The 27,395-nt window shown below is 48.8% G+C and overlaps 1 protein-coding gene across 2 annotated transcripts in view; it reads right to left on the bottom strand.

Moving 5' to 3' along the window:
* COL27A1 (collagen type XXVII alpha 1 chain) overlaps positions 1 to 27,395 on the bottom strand; it is a 126,985-nt gene that overhangs the window by 78,014 nt on the left and 21,576 nt on the right. For both annotated transcript variants that reach the window (XM_021413746.1, XM_021413745.1), the window contains exons 5-12: positions 22,026 to 22,079; positions 18,281 to 18,334; positions 16,734 to 16,787; positions 12,435 to 12,479; positions 11,506 to 11,559; positions 9,567 to 9,611; positions 7,793 to 7,846; positions 6,541 to 6,585 (exon numbers count right to left, since the gene is read on the bottom strand). In XM_021413746.1, the coding sequence (XP_021269421.1) occupies positions 6,541 to 6,585; positions 7,793 to 7,846; positions 9,567 to 9,611; positions 11,506 to 11,559; positions 12,435 to 12,479; positions 16,734 to 16,787; positions 18,281 to 18,334; positions 22,026 to 22,079 (405 nt within the window). The remainder of the gene's footprint in view (positions 1 to 6,540; positions 6,586 to 7,792; positions 7,847 to 9,566; positions 9,612 to 11,505; positions 11,560 to 12,434; positions 12,480 to 16,733; positions 16,788 to 18,280; positions 18,335 to 22,025; positions 22,080 to 27,395) is intronic.

Genomic DNA, 27,395 nt, shown 5'->3' with positions numbered 1-27,395 from the left:
CTTTGAGCTTGGCAACACGAGGATTAGCACTTTAGCACATTAAATGAGACCAAGGCTGGGGGCTGTGGCATGAAGGAGGATGTTTCAGCATCCCTACAGTCTCCAAAGGCTCAATCCGGGTTGTGAAAGCTATTACAGCACAGTCCTGTTCACAGCAGGAGGCAATCAATCTGTTAAGCACCTAATGAAAAGAAAGCACTTTCTTTCCATGGGGTAAGCAGTAGCAGATTAAACCACAATTACCGTTCCAGTGACCACAGTGTCCTAAATTCATTGGCTCTCACATGTCTGTAAAAGCTATTTTTTCAACCCTCCTGCTTCAGCCTTGAGGACAGAGATGTTCCTCGGGAATAAAAGCTGTGCTATTCAACCGAAACAAGCAGCCTAGGAAGTACAAGAGGACTTTGTTATCCCTTGGTTCCATCCCTGTGGTGCCTGAGTGCAGCTCTGCGTCCCCTCTCCTGAGCTCTGCCCCAGCAGCCCAGAGCCCAGCCTGGTGGGGAACACACGGGTACGTGGGCTGTCTGCTGCAGGAGACCTGGGGAAGGGATTACAGAGCCCACGCTCTCCTGACCTTCCCAAAGTTGAGTGCAGAGGGCTTTCTTTTTTCTTTTCTTTTTTTCTTTTCTTTTTGGTACAGCAAAGTCCATTGTTTTCTCAAAAATTGGGATAGCAAAGAATAACACGCTAGTGGAAAACATCCAGCTGCGCATCCCCCATGCTCTCGGGGAGGGAGGGGATGCGCGGAAAAAGTCAAGGACTGGGAAGGGACAGCAAAGGGCAGCAGAGCTGGAGGAAAACGCTCGCCTAACAAGTAGTGCCGGCAGGGAGCCAGCTCCTCCACAGTGGCTGCAGTCAGGTATGACAAAACTTTTGGCTCCATCTCACAGCTGGGAAATACAGAAGGTAAAAAAATAAGAGAACAGCCCAGCTGAGTGGATTTCACATTGTCTGAAAGAGAAATTCAATGAAAGAAGCAAGGTGGTGCTTGAAGAGGGCTTGGAGAAAAACCATACAAGCAGAAGCAAAACCCAGTGAATCCGCGCTCTCCTCTGCCCAGCCCAAGCAGTGGCTGCAGTTTGTCCTCAGTACGCCTTGCTGGAGAGGGAACTGAGACAAAGAGATGCAAGCTGCTTTATCCCAGACAACACCAAGAGGTCCGAAGTTGAACAAGTAATTAAATCTACACCTCTGAGGTCCCGCAGCTGTGCCTCAACTCCTGTTCATCCACGCTCCCTGCAAAGGGCACCCTCTCCTACGCCACGAGACAGACACTGGAATCAGCTCCTTTGCAGCAGGGGATAACATCCCCTTCTACCTCCCCTTCCTTTCTTCCTTTGCTTAAAACAAACAGAGCAGCCTGCCTTTGCTTGCTGTCGTCAGCCAAAGGGCTGCTCCGGGTCTGAACCAGCTCTCATCCCTGCAAGCCGCCATCCCCAGGGGAAGCAGAGATGGGTGATGCTCCGAGTCCTTTGCTTCCCCAGGGCCCTCTCAGGTGTGCGCCTGTGGGTGGGTGTGTTGTATGTATACAACATCTGATTCAGTTTAGAACACTTTTCCTGACGGAGTAAGGGAGGCAGTCTGGCAGCTGCTTCTGCGAGGAATCCTGGCAGGTCTGCACGCCAATAGAATCCTTCTCCAAAAATAGGATTTTATTTTCCTGTTGGCTGAAGGTGGAACTGCTCAAACCAACCAGCCCTCCTGTCTTGTCTGCAGAAGACTGCATCTGCCAGTTGGCTCCGTTCAGGTAAGTCTCAGCCCAGGAGTCTCCGCAGGGATGGAGCGTGCAAGTCAAACAGCTTAAACAACAACCAAAAAAAGGTAACAGTGGGGAAGCAGGGCTGAGGGTGAGAGAAGGCATTCACTGGGGAAAAAAAAAAAAAGAAAAAAAGAAGGAGAATAAAATAAACAAATGGAGCTTATGTTGGCAGCGTCCACCTCTGAGAGCGTTCTTGGTGGAGAGCGCAGACGTGAGTCCTGCACCGGCGGGCACGAGGGCTGGCTGACACCCAACAATCGTTCCTCAAGTGGCCCTGCAGGGATCCTGGCAAAGCCCCCCTGCTCAGCCTGCTCACCAGCTCGATCCATGCAGCTACACAGCCTTTGCCTTCTGCTCAGTCTCAATCTGGGACCACAGCAGTTTGCATCCTGGCAGAGAGGAGAGGTGCCACCCGCAGCTGGGGACGGGGCTGGTGGCCTTGCCACTTCACATCTCCATGTCACATCCTCTTTGGATAAAGATCTCATGGCATTTTTAGCACAACTGCCCTCCGGAGCCTTCAGTTCCACCTGAACGAGAGCCAGCATCCACTGAAGCCCCTTCAGCCAAGCACCACTGAGGTTAACCTGCAGCCCTCCACCCTCCCAACCACCCACTTTACTCCACACACGTATACGCTCTCTTACTGCTTCTGTCGGGCTCTGATAGAGTGCAGATTACACAGACTCAATTACCTAATGCTCAAGAGCACTGAATCTGCCAACACTCCTAATTATTTATGGCCAAGATTTCCAAGTCTAGCAGCCTCCTATTTAAGAAAGTCAAGATCAAAATGCTTTCAGGGTTGAACGTGAGAGTTGCATTAGTTTATCTTATTTCTAATGAAAAACACTTTTGGTCTTTGCTCTGATTTATAAACGAACGTTTCCCCAAGGGAAGAAGGATGCTCTTGTGCTTAGGAGATGCTGATTTAATTCTTCACAAGCTTTCTGAATGACAATGAACAACTCTCTTAGGACATTCAAACAGCTGAACCTGACCTGGGACACTGGTTTGAAGGAATCCTTTACGATCTGGAGAGCTCACCAAGCGCTCAGGTGGATCAGACCTGAGCAGTCAAGCAATGGAAGAGTAGATATTTGCTAAGGCTATATACTGATCACAGTGACAAAACACACACAGCTGGAGCATTAGCAGCCCATGGGAGCTGTAGCTGAGAGCTCTCAGGGTATACTCCTGAGTCACGCTCTTGCAAGAAAAGCCATATGTGCAACCTTCCTGCACCCCTGGGAGCCCACTCAAGCGAAGTACAGTTTGGCAGTTATTTGTTAAAGAAGAGGTACTTGGAAATGCTGTTACCAGTTTCTCAAATCTCAGCTTGTGTGCTGCAGGAGACTCTCGCTTGGTTCTCTCCAAATGCAAGGAAGGACCCCAGCTGCATCCAAAGCGGAGAAAAGACAGGAGCAAGAAGAGAGGAGAGGCTTAAAGCCTCAGTCCCTGCACAGAGGAGCCAAATTGGTTTTCTCACTGATTTGGGTTATGCCAGTCTTTCCAGACACATGGCAAGACAGATCTCCCCCACTGTTTGCATGGACAACAGCTGTGGCTACGTAACTTGGCAAAGCTGCATGCAGTTACATTCACCACTGAGTTATCTCAGCCATATATCAAAAGGTTGGAGGAGGCTGTAAAATGAAACCTTCCCAAGTCTGCCCTGCTTTTTGCTGTTTCAGATGATGCAACAGTCTTCTCATTTCAGTAGGGAGTGCACGGGTACTGCATGCCCTTCTAACAACTCACCAGATGGAGAAAAAAGAATATTTTGGGGCTTGGCGTTCACTGGAGGCAGAAGTTAAGACATTAACGTCACGAGTCAAGATGGAAGAAGACAGTGGACATGAAAAATAGCCTGGCAAGAAGGCTTTGCTGCATTACAAGCTGAGAGCTGGCAAAGGGGACCCCGGCTGTGGTCAGCTCATGGGAAGCGCATGCCAGATTAGGCAGCTTGCCACCACGTTGATGCTCACAGCAAATCCTGAGGCCACGTCAGTGGCTGCCAGATCACCGCTGGCTCTCACAACCTCCACACTGTGGCCAGCGGGCAGAGAGAAGGGAGTTCTGGCATCACCTGTGCACTGATCTCTGACACTTAACGCCCACATCCCTCTTCATTGATCCTCTTTGCACTGCACCTGCACAACGGATCTGAGAGCACAGTGAGGCTTCATGTGGTTGACTGAGCTCCAGGCATGGGACCAGGAGCAGCAGCAGCTCCTCAGGAGAAGAAAAGGAGACCTCGGATGTCTTTGCTCAACCGTAAACAGACTTCAGACAAACCCAGATATTACTAAGCATGTCACGGAACAAAACTTTTAAAACAATACTGCTAAAAAATCACATTATAAGCTAAAAACAAGGATGAGACAGTGTTGATAGTCTATATATGAGAGAAAAGAACAAGAGACACAGGCGTCCATCCATAACAAAGGAGAACCAGAGAGAGCTCAGAGCTCTTCTGATACATTTCCTGATAGCTCTCCTGTAAGTCTCCTTCTCTAGCAGGACTTGAGACCTTCTGACTATATCATATTCTATTTGAAGCTTAATACAATCTACACTGCAGCTATTTCTTGCCCAGGGGTTACTGGTGCCCAGCTGCTGGAAGCACATTTGCCCCCAGCACTCCAGGGAGAGCCGGGTGGGAGCTGGAGCTGCCTGCTTCCACGACAGATCCACTATGTCCTTCATAGCTCTGCAGAACTTAAGTTCCCTGGAATGCTTTCAAAATCTGACTCATGTCCAGTTCATCTATTTTAATCATTTGCTCTTACATCATTCCAGGAGGCCCACGGTGTCACATGCAAACTCCCCCAGCCCCCTGCTCCTCTTAATCCGCTGCTGCCTCATACCAAGCAAAACTTGGTAGGGAAATGTATTTGATAACAGCTCCTTCCCTACTCTCAAAGCATTTACCAGCCTTGGATGGCCTTGGATGGTAGCTAATAAGGGCTTCCAAGAGCTCTCCATCACAATGACAGCACTGAAACAGAACAGAGCTGTGGCCATGCCAGAAAACCTAGCAGAAAAATCACAGCCGGTTCACTCACACTGCAGCCCGGCTGGGAGACAGCGAGGGCAGGAGATAAGTGCTGGAAAGGGAACCACGTCAGCTGCTTCCTCCTTTCCATTCTCCAGTGATTTCCTGAATAACCCCTGGATGCCACAGAATCTCTTAGCTCACGCTCGGAAGTACAGATCGACAGCGTCTCTCCATTCAAGATTTCTTATTAAACCTGATATCATGAAACAGGGACTGAGCCAAAACCCTCTGAGCAGAACGCAGGCGCTCACGTGCAGCGCTTTCATCCCTTCTCTAGATCCCAGCCTGGATGCCTCAGTGGGTGAGAGCTTCCCCGCAGATCCCGGAGGATCGCCAGACACGAGCTCTTCTTGCCTGGAAGACCATGAGTGGCAGCCAAACAACAGCTGGAAGGCTTTGAGCCTACAGCATGTGCTGCACAGCAACGAGGCAGCGAGCAGAGAGCCTGTACCTAACGACAGTTGCTTTGTTTGTTTTACTCTGGTCAATGAGTCATCCTTACATCGCCTGGCTCGCTGCAGTTATTCATCGCAGAGCTTTCTGGTGCAACTCGCAGCTTAAAAGCTGTAAGATGCGGTACAGATTTCCACCACTGCTGTCCCCCCACTCCAAAATCTGCTCCATCTCCCCCCATCACTGCAGGAGGAGAGCAGCCAGCCTGGATGAGCGTGGCATTGTGGAGCTGAGCTGTCTGCACTGCGGGAACACCGAGCAGTGGGTGTGGGATCCCAGAAAGCACGCGCTCGCATGCAAGGGGGACAAGGGGAAAGCGCTGGATTTTTCAGTGTGTGGGTGAGAGGACGCTTTACAAGGAGCCTGTGCACATGATGATGTCAGAAGACTGAGAGGCACTCAGGCCAACACGAAGAACAAGGTGCAGAGGGAATGACAGACACCAGAGCACGCACGCGTCTGCTCTCTGCACTGACTCCTGGAGCAAACAGCTTGATGCAGTTTGGCGAAGGAAGCATGCAGCGGAGCGTGGAAGAAGGCTGATGTGGGGACAGCTTTTCCTTCTGCCCTTTCACTGTTTCCTTTGTTCATTTCTGTACTTTTCCCACCTCCTTTTATTCTGCTGTTTGCTTCAGGCAGCACAAAACCCCTTCTGTGCAGCTCTCAGCTCCACCTCATATGCAGCCCGACCTGTATCACTCTCCCTCCTGGCCAAGCTCTTGGATTTGCCTGGTCTCAGCAAACACCTCCTCACCTCTTCTCTCACAGCTTTAACTCTGCTCCACCACCAAGGGCAGAAAAGCCTCTACACCGAATTGCTCATTACCAGGACAGCACAAAGGTTGAAGAGAATCACAATAAACAGAGTCAGGTACGATGGGACGGGTGAGAGCACAAAAAATTAAATGTAACAGAGCAAACACAGGGACCCGGGTGCCGCCGTCACAGCGGGGAATTAAAAAGCACATTGAAAGAAGAGGCCGGCCGGAGGGAAGGTATTGCAGAAGAGAATCTGAGCAGTGTAGGATCCAGGGGAGCATGGAGAGAGTGCAACAAAGAACAAAAGGGCAGAGCATGAAAGAAAGGAAGAGAACAGTACTTGTATCTTCGGTTTTCTTCCTGCTTGAGAAAAGAGACACGGGAAGGGTTGTTTGATCTCCCCACTTAGTTCCCAGCAGAAGATATCAGGGGCCCCAGCCAAAAGCCAGATGTTTTGTTTTCGGTTTCATTCAACAAAGTCTGCATAATAGACGAGGAAAAACTTTACCGGCCTACCCATCTTGCCCCTCTTCCCAGGAACTCCAGGGATCCCCTGCAAGGAAAACACACAGAGAAAAAAAAAAATAATAGGTCTGGTTGAGAAAGCAAACAGTCAACCAACAATGCAAAAAGAAAAAAAAAAACAACAACGAGAAGAGAAAGGGGAATGCAAAATAGGCTAATGACTGCGGCATTGTTCAGGAATCAAAATGTCAGCTACTTGCAGCGAGAGCAGAAGACAATTAACCTTCACCCACTAACTACGGCCCTCCCTGGGGATGCACACAGGCAGCATCCACACCCAGGGCTACAGGCTGAAGCTGTGCTTAGCAGGAGCAGTCATTAAGCTACTGGGCTGGAACGGACTGAAGGCCACCGCCAAGGCACTCGCTGGAGAACTTCTGTTTATGTTTCTTATTTAGTTATACAAGCATTAAATCAGCGACTCTCGAGCACAGGGCAGTCCCCTCCCAGGCAGGCACACTCACTCCCACATGCTCCTGGGGCCTCTCTGGTTTCTGGAGCTTGCATTTGAGGAAGAAAATGTGAGAATGAAACAGTCTTTGTCTTATAGTGTTCTTCCTTAGGAACTCTTGCTGTGGGAAGAGGGAGTCCTTGGGTGGGTATAGAGATGAGGCAGGTGGGGGTGCTTGGGGGAGAAGAGCAAAACAGCAAGGGAGGTTCTGCAAAGCTCTGGACACGTGGGTTTGGAGAAGACGCAGGCAGAAGGGTGGGAGGAAGGGAAGACATGTGGGAACAGCAGCCACAGGTGCCCTTCCATGGGCCCCAGGCTTGGCTGCCCAACTTGATGCAACTAGAATGAAAGCCATCATCAGAAAACCCCAGCACTGCTCCTACCAAGAGGCACACGCCTCCAGTTGGACACCCAAAATGGTGGCTGGGATGTCGCTCGCGTGGGCACAGGGAATTCCCACTTATGTTCTCCCACTGCCCCATCCAACTAAGATGGACTTAGAAGGAGGGGGAGGAGGGCAAGCTTGGAGTGAAGGACAATACAGAAAGGCTCCTCTCTGTGCATCAGCTTAGTCTGATGATCCTGCCTGAAGTCTAGGTTTTCCTGAGCCAGCGTCATACAGGGACAAAGGTCTTCATGCAAGGGTAGAGACAGGCTGAAGAAGGCATGTTCAAACACCAGGCATGCTTGCCTCCTTTCTCAGAAACAAGGGATAGAGGTTACAACAGACTCTGAAGAACTGTATTCATGCAACACACCACGGTTTTCTTCAGAAAATACTCACTCGTTCTCCATCAGCCCCTGGTAGCCCAAACAATCCTGGAAGACCAATATATCCCTAAAGAAAAGAGGAAAAAAGTAGTCAAATACATTTCTCCACTAGCAGCCAGTCAATCTGTCATTCCTGAACAGCAGAGCATCCTCCAGCGTTGGTCAATGGCAGCCGTGATGAAATAAACCTTGAGGCAAGTGTATATGCCCATGGACTGCATGGTGCTGGCTTCCACGATGTAGTCCAAGGGCACATACCCTCACACCAGGGATCATGAGGATTCCGGGCAGGAGGAGGCCAGCAATAAGAGACCTTACCTGGGCTGGCTCTGAGTGTACCTGAGGGAAACGGAGCTTGGTTCAAAGTTAGCATGAGCGATAGCAAAAGTAACCCATTCCTTTCCCAGTCGCCAGCAGTTAGTTGTTGCATTTTCAAGCATGCAATGTTTCTGTCCGGCTTTGGGATCCTGCTCAGACAGGACGCACTGCATAAAATGCTACATTTCCTTTCCCTCGCAACAATTGAAGCCTTGTGTTTAATCCTCTTGGCTCAGCAGTTAGCACAAAGTTACCTTGTGTGCCGGTCCTTTGCAAAGGACTGTTTGTGCCAAACATGCAGAATCGAGAGGAAGTGAATTTCAGCAGGGAGCCCCCTCCGTGGCACCTCTCTGCTACAAGAGCCAAACGCTAACAGTGACTTTCTCTCATCTTTCTCTCTCCATCGTCGCTAAATCTCTCACTGCCAATCCCATCAAATTCTTTCACCCGCTCCATCACTCCCTTTGGGGATGATATCCCGCTGGGAAATACGGCTGCATCAAAGGATGCTGATGACCTTTGCCTCCTGAGCCTCCCCCAAGACAAACCATCCAACTCCTGGTGGATGGCCACGGCAGTGGGCGCACCAGGAAAAATGGCATCACGTGCAAAAATGAGGTGAGCAAACTGTGCTCCCCCAGACCTTCCTCCCTCCTGCAGGACACCAAACAGTGCTCTCCCTCCCCAGCTCAGGAATACAGCTAGCTAGAGGGCCAGCGGTTGTTCATGCCTTGCAGTTTTTCTAGTGATGAAATCCAGTTGGTTGAATTTATTGCCTACACGAGGAAGTATCACGTGTCAGGGAAGGAGGGGATTTTATTGGGTCAGAAGCTCATAGTGAATTTGTAAGTGCAGGAAAAGAACAAAATTGGATTAATGGAAGTCTTAATTGTTGAAGAAAGAGAACAAAATCTTTAGTGGCGAGGGAGAACTCCCAGAAATTTCAATTTGACGAGCAAAATGGGCAGAACGGAAATACAAATATTTGTATTTGCACATGGCTTAAAGACGCTGGCTTGCTCTTCTGCGTAACGATATAAATCAGTCCCCAAACTTGGGACTATACCCAGAAGAATCCATATTCAGCATGATCGAAGACCACTGAACCACACTTATTGAAATTAAAGAGGCCTCAGGGAGCTGGGGCTTGTGGGAACTTCAGGCTGGTCTGTAGGAATTTGGATTCCATTCTTCCCTCTGCTGCACCATCAGGGGCAGTGACTTCACATCGTCAGCACTACCAGTGATCTTTGATCTTGGTACATTCAGAGCTTCATTTCAATAATGGAACAGGGCCCCAATAAACAAGCAAGGTTGTTCACTGAGGGCCTCTGTAAACAAGGTGTGCAGTCCAAATCCCCCGAACCCAGCAACTTTGAAGAACTTGTCTCAGGATTGGAAAATGAAGCATAAAGGTTCTTAAGAAGCCCTCAGTAAAAACAAGCAAACACAAATCAAAGGCTGCTTACCCGACTGCCTTTTGGACCAGCTTCCCCTATGGGGCCAGGTAAGCCCTAGAATAGAAGAGAGAAAACAGAGATAAATGTGGGCAGGCTTCCATTCGCCTAATGAGCACTGCCACGTCCCCAGCACTGTCCCTGCGTGGCTCTGCTTTTGAGTCCAGCGCTTATCAACAGAGGGGAAAACAGACAAAATGGCACCAAAATCAAATCTCCTGCAGCTGGGGAGCTGTGGTTCTGCTCACAGTGAGCCTTCCCTGGGGCTGCAGTAGCCCCAGTGCAATGAGAAAGCCCCTCTAATTTGTACAGCCTACAAAGCCGCAGAGCAGTGCAGGTGCTGCATATCTCCGACCCCTCGCAGCATCCACAGCTATGGAAAGAATTAAAAATACATTCCCTGTTCCCCTTTCTGTTCCCTTACAGTGCAGTGCAAAGGAAGCCTATAAAAAATGCACAGTGAATTTGCACGTTTATTGTCCTCCAGCAACTTTCCAGATCGATACTTCACCACTTCCAAATGCTGCTGGAAGGAGAAATGCTAACGATTAAAAAAAAAAAAAAGGCCAAGCCTGTCTTTTCCTCAGCTGGCAGCACTGCAGGCTCAGCCTGGGATCTGAAAGTCATGTTGTGCTCTTTTCTGGCTCGTGCACTGTTGCCAGTCAGAGGTTTCAGCCGTTGGGGCGAAGCGCACAGCTCTGCCAATGAGGCACGAATCAGAGCAGAGCCAAGCTCGCTCTCCCATCGCGCAGCAGAGCCAGCACAGCTGACAGCAGTAACAAGTAGTAAAATCTCATTAAAGTAAACAGCTCTGATGCTGGATACACACAGCTTTCAGATAGGCTGGAAAAAGCTGCTTTTTCTTTCTTCCTTCTTCTTCTTTTTTTTTTTTTTTTTAATAATAAAAAAGTTGCTTTCTAGACCCAAAACGCATTTTAAGAAAGCGCTTTTGTCCTTCGTGTGTCAAACGCAAAGATTTCACCCCGCCTATCTGACGGACAGCACACGGCAGAGAACTGCTAAGCAGCATTCATTAGCCTGGTGTGTCCATCAAAGCTTGGATCTCTTTGTATTAGCCACCTAATGCGCATTCGCACCTAGGAGACTCTGGCACGGGAATCTCTGAGAGCCCTTCAGAATACGAACGCTGCACGTCGTCAGGTGCACAGAGCTCCCACCCAGCCCCACCACCCGAACGTGCCACCTGCAATCAGCGTCAATCTCATCTGGGATTTAGAGCAGATCACACTGCTGATAGCCTGCGGCGTGGGGAGGGCGGCTGCTCTGCACATCTAGCTCAGGTTCACTCCCACACCCCAGGCACCAGGGTAAGAACTCACAGATGAGCTCTCTTAACGTCAGTCAGAAAATAGAGGGTCCGGCCCTGATCTATTTCCCTTTGCACGCTCATCCATTCCTAAGTTGTTTTAGTGCCTTTTTTCAATGGAAAACAAAGAATTTTCTTTCTTTTTTTTTTTTTTTTTGGCAGCTGCAAATGACATATATATAGATGGTCTGTGCATAACGTTATACATATGAACATGCATATATATATATATGTATATATATACTTATGCTGGCAAATGTGAGGTTTCAGTCAAACCTTTTCAATCAGCAGAATGCCCTCTGCCCCAGGTTTCTAACCTGCTCGTGCTATACATGCAAGGATTTGCCTAAAAGCGATGGGCCAGCAGCATTCAAGTATGTTTTCACTGCTCTGTTTCGTTTCCTTTTCTTTTTTTCCTCCTATTCCTATACGAGGCAGAGTTGGCTACGGAAATCCAAGCTGTATCCATCCCAGGCACAGCATCCATCCTCCCTATCAACGTGAGTGAGGGGTCGCGTCATCGCCGCACTGACTTTAGCGGGGCATGTATGCAGCAGGGCACGCGTTCGCTGCCTGCACACCCACAGCCCTACTCTGTGCACAGCACGATGAGATTTACTGCACCTGCCTGCCAGGATAACCTTTGGCACCAGGGCTGCCGGCTGGTCCTCGTTCACCCTTTGGAAAGAAAGAAAAAAAAAAAAAAAAAGAAAAAGAACAAGGTAAGGGGACTGCCACGCACCTGGGAAGCGTTTTAGCTGCTTCGAAAAGGGGTGGAACGGATTAGAGCTGTGATTTAATCATAAAGCTGCGATGTAAATCTACAGAGAACAAAATAGGAAGGGCAGATGGGGGAAGAAACGGACGCGGGGCAGAAAGCGAGCAGAAGCAAGGCAGCATTCTCCACACGTTCAGCACGCGCCGGTCTGTGCCCTTCTCCCTCCATCTGCAGTGAAAGCAGCAGATAGTCTGGAACAAGGAGGCTAAGAGAAGGTGTAAGGCTGCATCTATATCTGGCATATGGAACCGTTTTGCTGGTGGGGAAGCGCTGCCAAAATTCTTCAGAACTAAACGGATTCGTGTATAATATCCTTTAACATCATTGCTAACAGGGCCTGCTATTCATTGCCCCTTTTTTTCCCCCTCCCCCCCCCCCTTTTTTTTTCTGAACTGCAAACATCAGACCTAACCAAAAAAAGGGGGGAAGGGAAAGGGGAGAGGGGAGCGGGCTCTGGGAGGGAATTACATGTTAGTACTTAATCCGATGCAGCTAGTAAACTCCAGATGAAACTAATGTAAAAGAAGGAAGGGGGAGCAGGGCAAGCTGCTATTTTTTCCACCGCACAGACCTAACGTGGTTGAGCAACGAAAATTAGAAATTAAATTTAGAAACCCCGAGGCAGCCTCCTCCCACCAGCACGCTGACTGATGCGCTGCGCTTCCCCTGCGTGCACGGAGCTCCCCGGTCCCATGGATGCTGCACAGCACCCAAACCAGTGTCACTCAACCCGTCCCTCTCCGTAGGTTCGGTGCTGGGAACTGGGAAGACTCACCTGCTCTCCAGGGTGACCTGGTGGTCCAGGGTAGCCTTTGTATCCCTGTTGAAATAGGGTAGAAAAGGTGAATAAGGAAGAAAGAAAAAGGTTTTGGTTTGAGTTTCTCTTTGCAAGTAGGACTGAGAGGCAGGTCTTTGGGTATGGAACGGCACCACGCCAACACAAGGTTTTACCAAGCATTGCCCAAATCCTGCTGATGTTCCCAGGCTGTGCTGGAGGCTGCTCGGGAAGGACTTGCTCCATCCACAGCCAGAGGGCTGCAGCCACGCTCAGGTCTGGCTGTTTGTAACCCACACCGTTATCCTTAATCCTTAGGAAACCACAGGGTTGTAGGGCCAAGGGTTCGGGCAGGTGCAGAGACGTTTGCCTTCAGAAAAGCCTGCATCTCAGCTGTAGATCTGAAGGCTGTGGCGAAAGCACTGATCATTTCTGTACCATTTCATCCAGCCTTCCTTGCTCCAAGCCCTGCATGACACGGGTCACTTGCATTTCGGAGAAAACACTCACTTCACTTCAGAACTGGAAATGCCGCAGGAAACACCAGCAAAACCATTTACTGTCACGGGAAGCTTCACTTTGGTTTCCAGCTCGAACTTGTCTCGCTTCCAGCTTTTCTAATCTAATTATTACAAGGTGTGACAAGATCCAGAGCCCTTCCTCATGGAGCTACCTAAAATGGTGAGCGAGCTGCCACTTAACTCGCTCCCTTCCAAATTAGAGCTCCTTAATGCAGCTTGCTAGCTGGCAGGTGTTGCAGGCTTCAAATCACTCTCACAGGTCTTTCCTAAATCTGCTTCAGTTTTTCAGTACTTTTTTTTTTTTTAAATGCAGAACAAAGGCAGCCTGTTCTGCTGCAGACTGATCGGCCTGCGTTTTGAGTCCTCCTTCCCCAGGATTTACCTACAGTCTCTTTCCAAACACCAGGGGAATTCTGCACGAGGCGGGCAAGTCGGGTTTTTTGCTCTTTCCCTTTGTTATGTTGTTTCAGCCATTTAAAACTCATTTCCATCAGGCGGAGTCAGAGCAGATTAGAAGATTGCAATAGGGGTGGTGAGGTGCTGGGTTAGGGTTAGGGAGGTGGTGGTGCCCCATCCCTGCAGACAGCCCAGGTCAAGCTTGGGGCTCTGAGCACCTGGTGGAGCTGTGGGTGTCCCTGCTGACTGCAGGGAGCTGGAACTACGTGGCCTCTAAAGGTCCCTTCCAACCCAAACTGTTCTATGAGTATATTCAGCTACAGAGGTGGTTGTTAGCTGGGCTGCTGGAGAGATTTAAAAAAGGCAGAGCGCAGAACTTGAATCAATAAGAGAGAGAAAACAAACGCAAAACAATCCTTGCACAAATACTGCTGGGAAAAAAACAAACAAACAAACAAACAAACAAAATGCTTTCACGGTAGGTTACAACTGCTCGCTGCAGTCAGCCCCTGCTGCTCGCCCCGTCCCAGCCCTCGGGAGCACCCTGTCTGGAAGCCACCACCAGGCTCTGGCTTGGTCACCTCTTGGCCTCCTGCTTCCCTCACCAGATGAACCCAGGCCTGTTTCTGCTCCCAGCTCCACACCTCTGCTTAACTGCTTTTTTATTCTTCCCCTGGGCTATTCTAGACCTGCAGCCTAAGCCTTGGCTGGCGGAGGTATGCGATGTTCTCAGCCATCCTGGCTACTACCCACTCCCCTTCGCATTCCTCCTCGCTCGTTATTTCAGACATTTTGGCCTGGAAAAACGTCGATTCCTTCTTCACCCATTCTCCCCTGCTCGACCTCGCTGAGGATCACGGCCTCTTCTCCCCCAGGAAGGCTGTGGTTGACCTGAAGGACCGTTGGTCTACTGGCTGTCCCTTTTCTGGACCTCCAAATGGCCCTTTTTCCAAGTGCTAGAACAAGTTTTTGTCAGCATCTCCTGGAGCAGGACCAACAGAGGGGACCAGTAAGATGGGATCAGCAAGGTGGGATCTCCTGGAGACGGGAACCTGCCCCTTGAGAACCCACCTTGCTGATCTGCTCCCTGCTCCGCTGTTCCCTCACCCTGAGCACACCCTGAGCTAACGTCAGCATTGCATTGCTCTCTCTATAATGGCAAGTGAATTGCACTGAAGTTAAGTACATACTCTACTGCTGTTGCATCACATTAAACACACTCCTTGCTATTTATAGTGCTCTGAATGCGTGTTTTTTTTCACAGTATACTGCAGTTATTTCTGTCTTGGGTTAATTATAACGAGGAGAAAACAGAAAAGCTTGTGTATGCTAAAGTTGGCTGGAACGTGAAAGCATTTACCTGTTAATCCTCTTCAAATAGCACTAAAATGACAGGGCAGAGGGTATGAAAACAACGGCATTTGCTCCTTTATCCAAACACTTCCTGATGATTACAGGGTGTTCGACACAAAGGGCTGTGATTTAGAAAGGAAATTGCACTCCAGTGAAAGATTTGCTCATCTGCGATGATATTTATAATCCACGCTCTCCCAGCTGTAAAGGGCCATCCTGCACTCTGCTAGGAAATGCAAGGAGTGAAGAGGGCAGGGAATGAGATCTGCATGACAGGATGTGTTTGTAAGCACCGAGCACCTCCCAGCTCTGCCTTCAGTCCCCGAGCGACCTCAGCAAAGCTTCTTAGAATCACAGAATCCTTAGGGTCAGAAAAGACCTTTAAGACCACCAAGTCCAGCCACCAACCCATCACCCGTGCCCACTGACCCTCTCTTTCCCATGCAGTCTGGCACTTTGCTGCAGCCAGGGGCTCTCTGCAGCGCTCGTGGCTGATGGCAACGATGCAGCACTATGCTGAGATGTATCTGCGTGGCAGATCACGCTCTCCAGCCCTACAAGGAGCAAAAGGTTTGCATCCAGAGGGCCGGCTCCGTGCCGCAAGTCACGCTGCCCAAAACCATCCGCCGCTTGGTTGTGACTCCAGCTCATCCTACCGAGAGGCGTATTTTATTTAGTGAGAAAAGTGTTTTCTTTCTTTTGCCTCTTTGAAAGTTTCTACAGGGTTTTCAGATCAAAGCCCTCAGAACTGTCCTTCCATGCAGCGAGCGGGAGGGCCGTCCATTTCCAAGGCGTTTCTGCTTGCTGGTAGCCAAGTTGTGTTGCCTATTTTCAGCCAAACACCAGCATATTTTCACTGGGAGGATGCCAGCAGGGAATCCAGATAAAAAAAGATTTTTCCAAACGTTTCTCCAACAGCTATAAATTTTTTCTTAATGCAGGATGCTAATAAAAGCCAGGTTACACCAAAACCACTGCCAGGCTAGTGCTACTGGGAGGTGTTTTTTTAAGCTGCACCAAAGGAAAAAAATCAGCATCCAACTTGCTCATTACAGAGAGAAACAGAAGCATATCCCTGCCTTTGCCCTGTCCTGGGGGAGCCAAAATCAAATGTGAAGGCCATGTGCTAGACTCAGGAATGTTTGTTCAATCTCCTATTCCGTCTCCACTTTTTCCCACCATGAGGCCTTGCTCTCCTGACATTGTTTTGCTGATTGTAACCACAAGGTTTTGCTTTATGATCTGTTATATCAGGAGAATGATACTCTTTGCACTGCGTTGGTTAGAGCTTGTTTGTGACTGCAAAAGAACACTAATTAATCCCCCTACTGCTCCTAGCTCCCTGCAGCACTCAAAGCATGAGGGAGAAGAAAACAAACAACCCAAGCTCCTACTTCTTCCAGTTTCATTCCAATATAAAGCAGACAGCGAGCATGGAGAGGGAAGGTTTCTTCCAGCCTCCTACACATCTTCTTTCTCTCCCCAGAGTCTTAAGGCATACGTGAGTAGGTGTTCGTGTGCAGCTAACTGGGCTAAGGAGCAGCAGTGCATCTTCAACCATTCATTTACCCATGGAGTACCCATTTACTGATGGAGTGCTTGAACCAAGATCCTCGTTTTAACCATTCAGCTCTGCTATATCGATATTGGCTCCCTGGGGAGAGGGTCACATCTGGTGAGCCCAGCTACCGAACAGCAACCTGCAACAGCTCCTAAGAAACCAACCCAACCTACCAACACAGCCTGGAACTGGAAGGTCAACTCAAGTGTCCTTGATACAGAAGATATACGCTCTCACACTCAGCGTATGGATTGCTGAGGTGCTGCTATGCAGTCTTGAGCACGTGCACACACTCTGCTGCAACGTAAAGGCGGGGATGGATCTCATGTTCCAACCCTGTGAGTGCTTTTCTAGGCATAGGTATATTGCTGGTGATGCTAATGTTGTTGAAACAACAATGCGGTAGAGTGACAGGAGGGCATTTTGAATTAAAAATCATGATTTAATTCACTAGAAAAGGACTCTTACCTTTCTACCAGGCGGCCCAGGGAACCCAGTCAAACCAGGCAAGCCCACGTCTCCCTGCAGGAAACAAGAAAGTCGCATGAGTTTTCAGCAACATTTTCCCCCTGCTTAGTGTACTGTTACTGAAGTTATTTTGCCTACAGCAGTACCCAGCTATTGATATTTCTGATTCTAATTGCAACTCTGCCTGGATAAGAAGTGTAAATTTAAACACCATCTCTATCAGCTGGCTGATATAAATAATAAAGAGAGTTAATCAATGGCAGCTGCTGCTGGGGTCCAGTTTTTACCAACAGAATGAATGCTTACATGAAAAAAAAAAAGACCTAATTCAGTCACATGCTTTGTTTGCCTTTTGATAGGTGTTGAAATGGCCAAGGCAAGAAAAATTCAGCTTTTAAATGCAACAGGAACAGCAGGTACCTCCTGCCAAACCTTGTGGTTGTGCCCATGCTCTGCTACCACACTGGCCCGGTTCAGATGACCCCAATGGTGAAATGACTTCACCTACACAATACAAGCTGGACCTCTGTGGGCTGCTGGTGGGAGAGACCTGTCAGTGGCCTTCCCTTCTGGAAGGGAATCTGCATCACATCCCGGCTGGTGTACCCAAACCATCACAGAAATGAGAAGCTCTTTGGTGTGAGAGCTCCAACATCTGATCCATTAGTTCAAGCCCGTTTTGGCCTTCTTTGATTGGGATGGAAAAATCCTTCCAGGTCTCCAGCACTGTGCTGTGCCTGCTTAGTGAGAACGCATTTGGAGTATCCAGCTTGAAAATTAGGCATCGCTCCAAACTCCTGCTGGAAATTCCTTGTTTCTATTACTGCTAACAGGAACAAAGCCTTGTTAACATGAGCTAAAAGCAATCTGGATCTCTCCCCTTCTTACAATGAGCATGCTTGCAAGAAAACAGTTCCAGATTGTGCGGGTGAATGGTTTCCATGTGATGCCATTCCGATACAGTCCCAGACATTTCCAAAGGCATCTCGTGCTGTTCAGTTAACAGCATCGTTTCAGACTCAGCCATCTCAACGTTTGTGTGTGTCACCCTCCAGCTCACAGTCCTGTGAATCACTGAGGCATCTGGTTTCAAACGAAAGGTCTGAGCTCTTCTTGGCTGATGCTTTCTATTAACGGCACATTTATAGCAAGGCTTATGATGAAAGGAAGAAAACCAGGCCTCTTGTCCTGGATGTGAATTACGATGTATTGTGTGGCCACCACCAAAAGAACTAATTGAGGTAGATACTGTGAAGCCCTGATTGCCCTTCTATTCATTTCTAGACCTCTCTGAGGTCTTGTGGCCTCTGTAAAATTCACTCAGCTGTGAAACTGCAAAAATGGGGCTCGTAATTCATTGAATAGAATTAGCAGAGCACATGGACCTTAATTTAGCTAACCCTCTTTAGTCCTGAATCCAGGGTCCAAGTCTTAAGATTTAGTCCCAAGTCTGCACGAGCAGCTGTGTTGCTTATGGTTGCATTATGGACCCCCTCCACATGTAGGCACAGGGCTTGAAGCACAACGTGATCTCGGTGACATCTTACCTTTGGTCCTCTGCGAGCCTTTCCAGGCGACAGCCCAGGATCACCTTTCTGACCCTGAAATGAGAAACTTAAATTAATGACATCAGCCAGGGACCCAATCCATAGATGTGGTCTTGCTTCCGCCAAGCCCCCAACTTAGACCAATGTTTTGTTTCATCTCTGTCTTCTTCCCATACCTCAAATGTATTAAAGCCCTCAGGTATAGCTCTGTTTTGCTCGGGCTGGTTTTGACGAGTTAATACTGCTGCTAAAGCGCTGAGTTTTAAATAGTATTTGACAGTACTAAATTGACTAAAAAAAGGATATCTGGAAGAAGGCGAAGTCAGGACTTTTGATACTTATTAGATCAGACAGCTGTGATTTCTTCCCTGTCTACAGCTACCATCACAAAAATAATTACCAAGCCTATTATTGTGGATAAACCATCCTTAACAACTTCCTAGCTACTGTTGTTGTCTTTAACTGTGGGGAACAGATGAAACTGGAGAGAAAGTTACACTAATTAGACACTACCAGCAGCCAGAGCATTTGGGAGGCGTTCAGGCTGGCAGAGGAAGAGGCACACTTTATCTTAAGTGGCAGTATGCATTATTTTCCTGTTTAGCAGCCGTGACGAGAGAAAGTACAACTGAAGGCCGATCTTCTGATAGAATTTCAGCAGCGTGTCAACATCTAATTCCAGTAGAGTCCTTGGAAAATCCCAGGTTAAAATCTTAAAAGGTGGGAAGGTGGGAGAGAGATAGAAGCAGGAAAAAGTGGAAGAGATTCGCAGTACGCCAGATTCTTTTGGAAGAGATAATTACTGGTTGCCAAGGGAAGTGCTTGGAAGGACTTGAAGGCTGGACCCTACAGAAGAGAAATAGTGTCTACTAATTGGTGTTTCTCATTAGCAACACGAAGGTCTAGCTGTGGTCAGCTGAGCAGCTTCTCCATGCAGCAGCACTGCAGCTACAGCTGACACACCTTGCACCCCTTTTCTCTCCTCCCCACATCCACCATGAGCTGCAAGGCTCAGGGAGCGAGACTGCTCGGCTACGGACTGCAGGGAGCGCTGCCAACTCAAGGCAGATGCATCTGTAGAGTTTCTGAATGAAGGCTGCCTGGTTTCCAAGCACTAAATGAAGTCACGCAGACAATCTTGCTTTGCACGCAGCTGTTATCAGGCAGGACTCCCACTCTTGGAGCTGCCTGTGGGTGCTTGAGATCACAGCTAATCGCTTCTGCAAAATTAACATAGAGCTGCAGGTAGGTGTCCACCACCTCCATGAGCCTTCCCGAGTGCTCAGTGAGATGATTCTCAGTCGTGCAGAGGGGTGCATGCCCCTCACACTGCTCCCTGGAAAGGTCCAGGTCGTGTCAGCTGTCCGTGCCTTGCGTTCCATGTTTGACACAGCTCTGATCCTCACACAGGCTCAGCCACAGTGGGATCACACTTTCCTAAGATTAAATAACAAGTGTGTATCAGGGCCAGTGAGCGCAGATGGCTGATGCTGAGGGCTGAGACGGAGGACTGCCCAGCTCCTCCTGTGCAGCAGCCACATGGTGAGATTCACCCTAACCTCGTCCATCAGCCCGCTGCCTACAAGCCTCCGCGTTCCCATCCCAACTGATGGAGGACACGACTTCCCCTTGGAAAGGAAAATGCTTTCTTCTGTTTTTTTCCCTACCTGGGAGAAGTCGACAGCTGTGAAAGTTAAACACCTCAGCTTCGCAATCCCACTAATAGTATTTCAAGCATCAGTGGCACCGGAGCCAAACCGTTCGCTAAAAGGAAAATTCAGCTTTGCCTACCGCAGTAACAAGGAAGATTTATCCAGAGCAGCTAAGCAAAACGCACTAACATCTGGGGCCAAAGGCTTCTGCATGAGAGATACAAACCCAACTGCTGCCATGCCTTTGGAAAACACAGCCTGCTGACAGGTGCCTGTCCTCCCAGTCCCAAATGCTGCTGAGCATCCTCAGTGTGGACTCACCTCCACTGTACAAAGGCACTGACCGACCTCATGAGCACTCTGTTAATTCAGCTGATAAAAATGATGCTCCTGGGTTAATTCCTCAGTGACAATACTCAGTGTTAGTCATTGTTTCCAAGCTCTATCTATGCAGGAAAGATCAGCTTCCTTTTTGAGCTGCTCATTTTTTCCACGTGGTTAAGGGCTGCTGAGGGCAGACGCAGCCCAGCGGGCGCTGCCACTTGCAGGCTCCCAGCAGCGGTTCTGCTTGGGGCTGCCCTGCTTACAGCACAGGCCAGAACTCTGGCTGTGGGTTTGGGCATGCTAAGAGGATAGCAGGTTCCAGGTGTGGATTTGTGGAGCCTGGTGAAGGGGATTTAAAATGTAAGGGGATGAAATACCTTGATTTTCTGTGAACCCCAGCTTCTGGGACTGGTATAGCGCTCAGGAAATGAAGGGAAGGAAGGAAATCAAAGCTCTGGGAACCTTACAAAAAGTGCTTCATACGCAAACGTCTTGCAATCACGTCTTAGAAGGCTCTCATTGATAGAGGTGAAGTTACAGCTGGTCCTGTTACACCTGAGCTGCAGCTCTCAGCTCCCCAGTGCTTCTTGTGACACAGCATCACAGAGAACAGCCTCATCTTGCAAATGGTGTCTGGGCATAGTGCAGACTGGTGGCCCCAGATCTGTGCTGCAGACTGCTACAGCAATCCATCCACCAGGGCTTTTAGCAGCCAGCCAGGATGGGAGAAAAATGCTTATAGAAACATTTTAATTTCTAATAAGAAGCCAGCTGAATACAGCTTTATGGCCATGTGATGATTTCTGACATTGGACTAACCTTAAAAGAAAGAATTCCAAAGCACAGAAAACCATTTTGTCTGCACAGATTGGATCAGGCTGAATTTGCACGACTAGAAGTTAGGTGAAAAGGACTTTGATTTGACTTGTAAAACTCAACAAGTGTGATCTGGAAGTCACTGATGGAGAATAAATGCAGAGCACTAAGATATAGAACTTTTACAGCCTCACTTTTCAGGCCATATAGCTATACTGCAGAATTTAAAACAGCTGCTGCTCACCAGCATGTCTCCAGTGCCTAATTTTTAATCGCGTAGCGGCAGCGTGCCAAGTTTCCAGAATCTTTTTTCCCAGAGCATCAATCGTGTTCATAACATCCCTGCCTACTGATGAGATCATAAAAAGAAAGGGCTCTTGCTTGCACCTACAGCCTCCTTGTTAGTGCAAACCTCTGCTAAGTACTGCCCTTCAAATCTCAACTACTTTGTGGCCCCGGAGGAGACCTCGTGGGAGAGAGATGAGGACACGTAGGAGGCAGCAGTGGGATCTGACTGGGAAGAGTTCCAGCTGCCCAGAAGCTCTGCAGAGGGAAGGGGAGGTTCGGGAGGAGGAAGTGAGAGGAGAAGTGGGTGCTGCTAGCCCCCACTGCTGATGGATGCTGTGAAATCCAGGAGAAATAGAGTGAAGAAGTCAAGGTGTGGTGGGATGTTATGTGTGATTCCACTGCCCTCGTCCCAGCACAGCAGCCTTCTCCCTGCCATGGGCATAGCTCAGACAGGATCCTAATTAGGAAGCGTTTGAAATTAGGGAGAGCTGAGAATGAAGGCGCACAGCGGGGTCTCCTGGAAACACAGGAAAAGGCTTTGGCTGTGTCCAAGCAGAGGGGAGGTGATGAATGGCTTCAGCTACAACTCGTTCTGCTGAGAGCCCTCCTGGGACATATCAGCAACATGAAGGCAAAGCTCCTCGTGCCCATCAGCGCACACTTACTTTCAGGCCTGGGGGGCCAGGTGAGCCAGGGTTTCCGTGGGGACCCGGAGGACCCTACAAAACACAACAAACACAAAATGAAGTCAAGAGGGGTCGGTAACGTTCATTAGCACCAGCTCCCGCCCACCCTTTGGGAAGGTGACACGTGTCTGTCACCACAAGACCCACCATGACCATGAGATGGTTCAGTGACACCAAATATCCCCCCTCCGGGCACAGAAATACCTCGGGGTCAGGGGAGGGGAAGCTCTGCAAGGAGGCCCAGGAAGGGCTGGAGGTGGGCAAAGGGCAGTGCCAGCGCGTGGGGGTGGGAACGCTTTGCTGGGTCAAAATGGAAGAGGACGGAAGTCGTTACTAAAGGGAAATTATAAATTGCTCATTATTTCTTCAAGATGAACTCCTTTCCCCTACAAGGAAAAGAGATTTTTGTCTTTAGAGGGAGAAAGAACGGATGGCAGGACAGTAAAACAGGCGGAGTGGAGGCAAGACCCAATTTAAAAATAAATACCATTTAGATCAGTGCTTTTGCATAGCTCTTAGAAGCCAGTGACACCGTTAGAGCATCTACCTTAGATCACATACACCAGCATCTCCTTTTACATCAGATTTTGAAAGCCCTTTACATACTTTCCGAAGGCTATTTAAGGAGTTATCTGGAATAAACAGCTAAGGATAGTTTATCCCAGGATTGTATATAGCACAAAAGTTCTGTTAACCTTTCAGGCAGAAGTAGTAATAATTCTAAGCCCTCTTGAACACGTTCCTGAGAGATGAAACAACCTGAAGACTTAATTCCAAGGGCTTCTGTTCTGCCAAGACTGTGTGCGAGCTTCACACCACTGCCAGGAGCACCGTAACGTACCCTCCAGTTAGGAGGAGTATGGGCTGGGGGATAAAAAGCCACTCATGCACTTTCTCAGTAAGCTAAACCCTTTCCAGCGAGCACCTCAGAGTGTGTGGGGCTGATGTCTTCAGGGTCTGAAGTCCAAGGACGATCCCTGCCGTGAAACACGCGACTGCCACCCCAGTGCAGTGCCCTTGCCCTCTTTTGGAAGAGTACCAGCGAGCTGATGTTTATTCAGTTTTATTTTTACTGCGCTGTAATAGGAAATAACGGCTTTTTTTGTCTAGCTATTGTATCTTGTGGTATAGACAGCTGATGAGTGCTCAGTGCTGTTTCACAACCCATGCAGCTCTGCTCTCTACAAGCTGTTCCATCAAGAGGCTCAGCTTTCCAAATGACATCTTTCACCCAAATGCTCCCATTGTCCCTTTAATTTCCTCCCAACTTTTCAGCCTGAAATTCCCTGATACCTTTAAGCCTGGCTGTGAATCTTCAACAAAACCGAAGCAACTTTAATTAAAATTAAGGAGCATCAAATGGTAATTTGGAAACCCACGTAGCTGCTGGTCTTGAATAAATTCATTTTCCCACTAAAATATGGCATCGTCTGTTTGTCTCGTTGGGTGGCATGGAGACTTCATGTACAAGCCTGCAGTAGCAAAAGCACTTGAACTCAAGTCTTCCAGGTCCTAAATAGGGATGAAAATCAATACAAGTGGCAGAAACCAGAGCAGTAAAGTCTCTATAAAAGATGGGTTCCTAAAAAGCACTTATTCATAAGCAATAATCTAGGTAGCACTGAGCAGAGTTCATAAATTCCGGCTGCTGTTAGATTTGAGGAGGGAATTCAGCTGTTATTCAAATTTGGAGCCGGGCAGCTTGGCTCAAAGCCCACGTCAGTGCAGTTAGCTGAGATCTGTGCTCTGCCATAGCCTGGGGCAAGCTTAACAGAGCTGGGCTGGAGGGAATGGCCCGGTTTGGTGACTCCTTGCTGGCAGGGAGAGCTTCCAGGAGGAAAGCTGGAACGTAGGGAGCTGGGCCGCCCACCAAGAGCTCCTGGTTAGGAGACTCCTTGTGCCTCCAGCCACATTCGGTACAGCCTCTTCCAGAGCTAAACCAAAGCACAAGGCAATCATAAAGCCTTAACCAAAAGTGGGATTGTAAAGGAGGGGAGACGGGAGAAAGACCGGTCCCATTACCCAGTGCTAAAACATGTGATGATGAGAAAACACAGGCTCTTGACGTACAAGACGGAGGATTTACCGCTGAATTCAGTGAGACTCGTAGCGTGTAATCCGAGCAAAGGAAGAACAGAAACCCATCCTACTCCCAGAGACCAATGTGGTCTCATGCTGGTGAAAAGCAGCCACATCCTGCTGCTGAAGTGACAGTGGGAAGTCCAATCTGGCACACCAGTGGCTGCTGCAACCACGTCTGGGGATTGTGCTAGACATTTTAAACTGCTCTCGTAACTGCGGAGAGAAAAGGGCGTAGTCTGGCAGTAGTCCTAAAAATGGTAAAAATAACCGATCCTGATGTGTTCTAACACGGTTAGTCCTGAATCTACGATTCCACCCACATTCTTGGCAGACGAGGAAGATGCGGTGTGGTACAGTTAGATGGGCTGAGTAGCAGAAGGTGCAGGACAGCACCGCCTTGGGAGCTGTTAGCACTGCAGCATTGGAACAGGTGAGCTTTGCACATCAACCCACTTACCTATCTGCAAACCCCAGTAAGTCATCATGCCCCTGAGCTACACACACTTGTTCTATTAAACCCAGTCCAATGTTCATCCCACTTCTCCTACTGCGCCCAGCAGAACTACCCATCTCCAGCTGGTGCTCCCTTTCTCCATGGAGAAGCAATTCAAGAGTTAATTGCTTCGTAGTTCTACAGTTAATTGCTATATTTTACTCATGCTATCCTGGATTTAGTCCACTTTCTCACTCATATCTAGAAATGAGGATTCTCCTAAGAATGTTTACCATCGTTTACAGTCATCCTTGGAGATACCCAGGCTGGACAGAGCTCTAGAAACCTGATGGAGCTGGGAGTGTCCCTGTTCATTGCACAGAGTTGGACCAGATGGCCTTTAACGGTCCCTTCCAGCTCGAATGATTCCATCATTCTATGATCATTACATTAGTTTTGTTTCTCTCTTCTATACTCAGGATGGGACCATGTTGAGACCAGTTAATCAAAGAATCCCATAGCATGTATTACTGTTTGCAATTGTGCCTCTCTGCTCGCTCCTTTTGGCTCCCTTATAACGGCTGAAACAAGACTAGTGTCAAGCTCACTTGCATCTGAAACGGTCCAAACCTCGCACCAGAAATGCCACGGACAATGCTATCACAGAGAGCAGCAGCCCAAGGCTCAGCAGCAGAGCGGCCAGAACAACCCCTGAATGTGTTCTCCAAGAGAGGAGGGCTTCCCAAAGGTGACAGCTTTGTCATCTCCCTGGAATGCAATCCCCGTGAATGACGGCCACGTGGGAGCGGCACCGCGCCATCCCGCTCTGGGTGACGTGCCTGGGGATGGGACCCCGCTCACAGAAGCGCTTTTATGTGCACTGGTTCACAGCCCCCCCCCCCAAATTAACAAAAGTGCAACTGTGCACAGCTGCCTCCGCCGCCTCAGCATTCACAATTATGGAAATATCCTCGGAACTCCTGCTAAATGCTGGAAAGCTTCAGTCAGAGGAGCGGCCACTCATTCAGAGCTCATTACGCCTCGGGCTTTCCCTTTTCTGCCTCTGACCTACAGATCCCGCTCTGACCTTTGGCTTGCTGAAAAACGAGCGAAATATTTGAGGTGAGACCAAACAAACTGCTTCTTTAAACACTTCTTTTCAGAAATGGGAAAATCTTCCTTGCGGAATGAGGATACGGGGGAACCTAACGGCCGGCTAACTCCTTGCTTCTTTCAGGGGGAAGCACTGCATTTTGAAGGAAGGGGAGACTTTCTGCAACCACAGACCAAATGTCGCAGGGATGTGCAACACCGGGACCTTGCAATCTTTTAAGGTTCACAGGAGCATGGTAAGAGCATCCTGAAGCACGTGTGAGTGCATTTCTCCTGCGGCGGCCTGAGAGGTCAAACAAGAGCAATGGCAGCGTGTCAGGCTTCGTGGCTTCACTCCAAATTCTGCCTCTGACCCATTGGGTGGCCAGGGGTAAAACCACACTCCTTGGGGAAAACGTGCCCCCGGCATCTGAGTTTGCTCACCTGTTAAATGGGGAGATTGACTTGGAGCAGAGCGGGGGGGTTCAGGTTGGATATTAGGAAACAAGGGGTCCCTTATGTGACAGCGAGAAACACCCAACTTTTATTTAGTAAACCTCTCTGCCCTCATGGTTGCAGAGGAGGGCATGCATATATTCTGTCTCCGTGGATCTCTGATGCTGGGTGATTGGGTGTATAATTCATTTCATTCTCCTAGAACAGGGGAAAACTTAAACATCAAGGAAATGTCACTTTCAAGAGGACCTCAGAATCCACTTGGCTTCTACGCTGTGTTGCACTTGATCACTGTGTCCCAAACCCTTTTTCAAACCTTTACAGACTGGCATTTGTTACTGCAAACCAGGGGCATTTGCTTACGTGGAAGAGCAACTTTCTGGCTGTAAGGCGAGCCTAGAGATATTTATCTGCTGGAAACAAGGAGACAGGCTCATGGGAGCAGCCAGCTTTCCTTACAAACTGTCTCTGACCACAATCTCACCCTCAAAGCAAAAGCTAATCTGAGCTTTCATTTCATTCTGACCAATACGGGGGGAGAAGGGGAAATAAAACAGAGGCAATGCAGAATTCAAAGGAGTGGAAATACTGCGCTACATCAGCAAGACAGCCACTTTATGGGCTTCACAGCTACAGAAGGTCACGAGTCAAATGCTGCAGCTAGACTTTCAAATAAACCAAGCTATTGTATAAGCATTAATAACGTATAAATTATGCAAGCTGCAACAAGGACAATCATTTCAGCCATATACTGCACTGGTGACAAGAAGAAACCCTTCTTTTCCTCCAGCATCCAGCACTGCAAAGCTGCATGCAATGCACACCTCCCCTTAGCAGGTCCACACTTGGGGGACACCTCATGGGACACCCCATGGGACACCCCATGTGTTACCCATGAGCTGGTACAAGAACTGTGGCTGCTTTATTCGAGGATCGAGTGAAGCAGAGGTAGAACATACCCCGGCTGTGCTGCACATTTATTTTGAAGTGACTCATGCACAACAAAAGCAAAAGATGCAAGAATTCCCCTAAGCCTGTCCTAGTTTCTGGCAGGTCCTCTTCCTTGCAGTTAAGTCCTTAAACCCTGAAGAACAACAAGAAAAAAAACACTAGAAACACGTTGCAAAGTCAAAACAACTCACGCACAGAGCAGTACTGTCTTCAGTGCTCCAGGCCAGACATTTACAGGGTGACCCTTTTGCCCCCTCCCAAAATTAGCACAGCCTCTTTGCAGCAGCCTGAGCCAAGCCAGGCTCAGCTGCGTGAGCACTTCCTAACTGGGAACT

This window comes from Numida meleagris, chromosome 16 (assembly GCF_002078875.1).
Source record: "Numida meleagris isolate 19003 breed g44 Domestic line chromosome 16, NumMel1.0, whole genome shotgun sequence".
Classification (NCBI taxonomy): Eukaryota; Metazoa; Chordata; class Aves; order Galliformes; family Numididae; genus Numida; species Numida meleagris.
The sequence above is the reverse complement of the archived record's forward strand: the minus strand, read 5'-3'. Positions and strand labels throughout refer to the sequence as shown.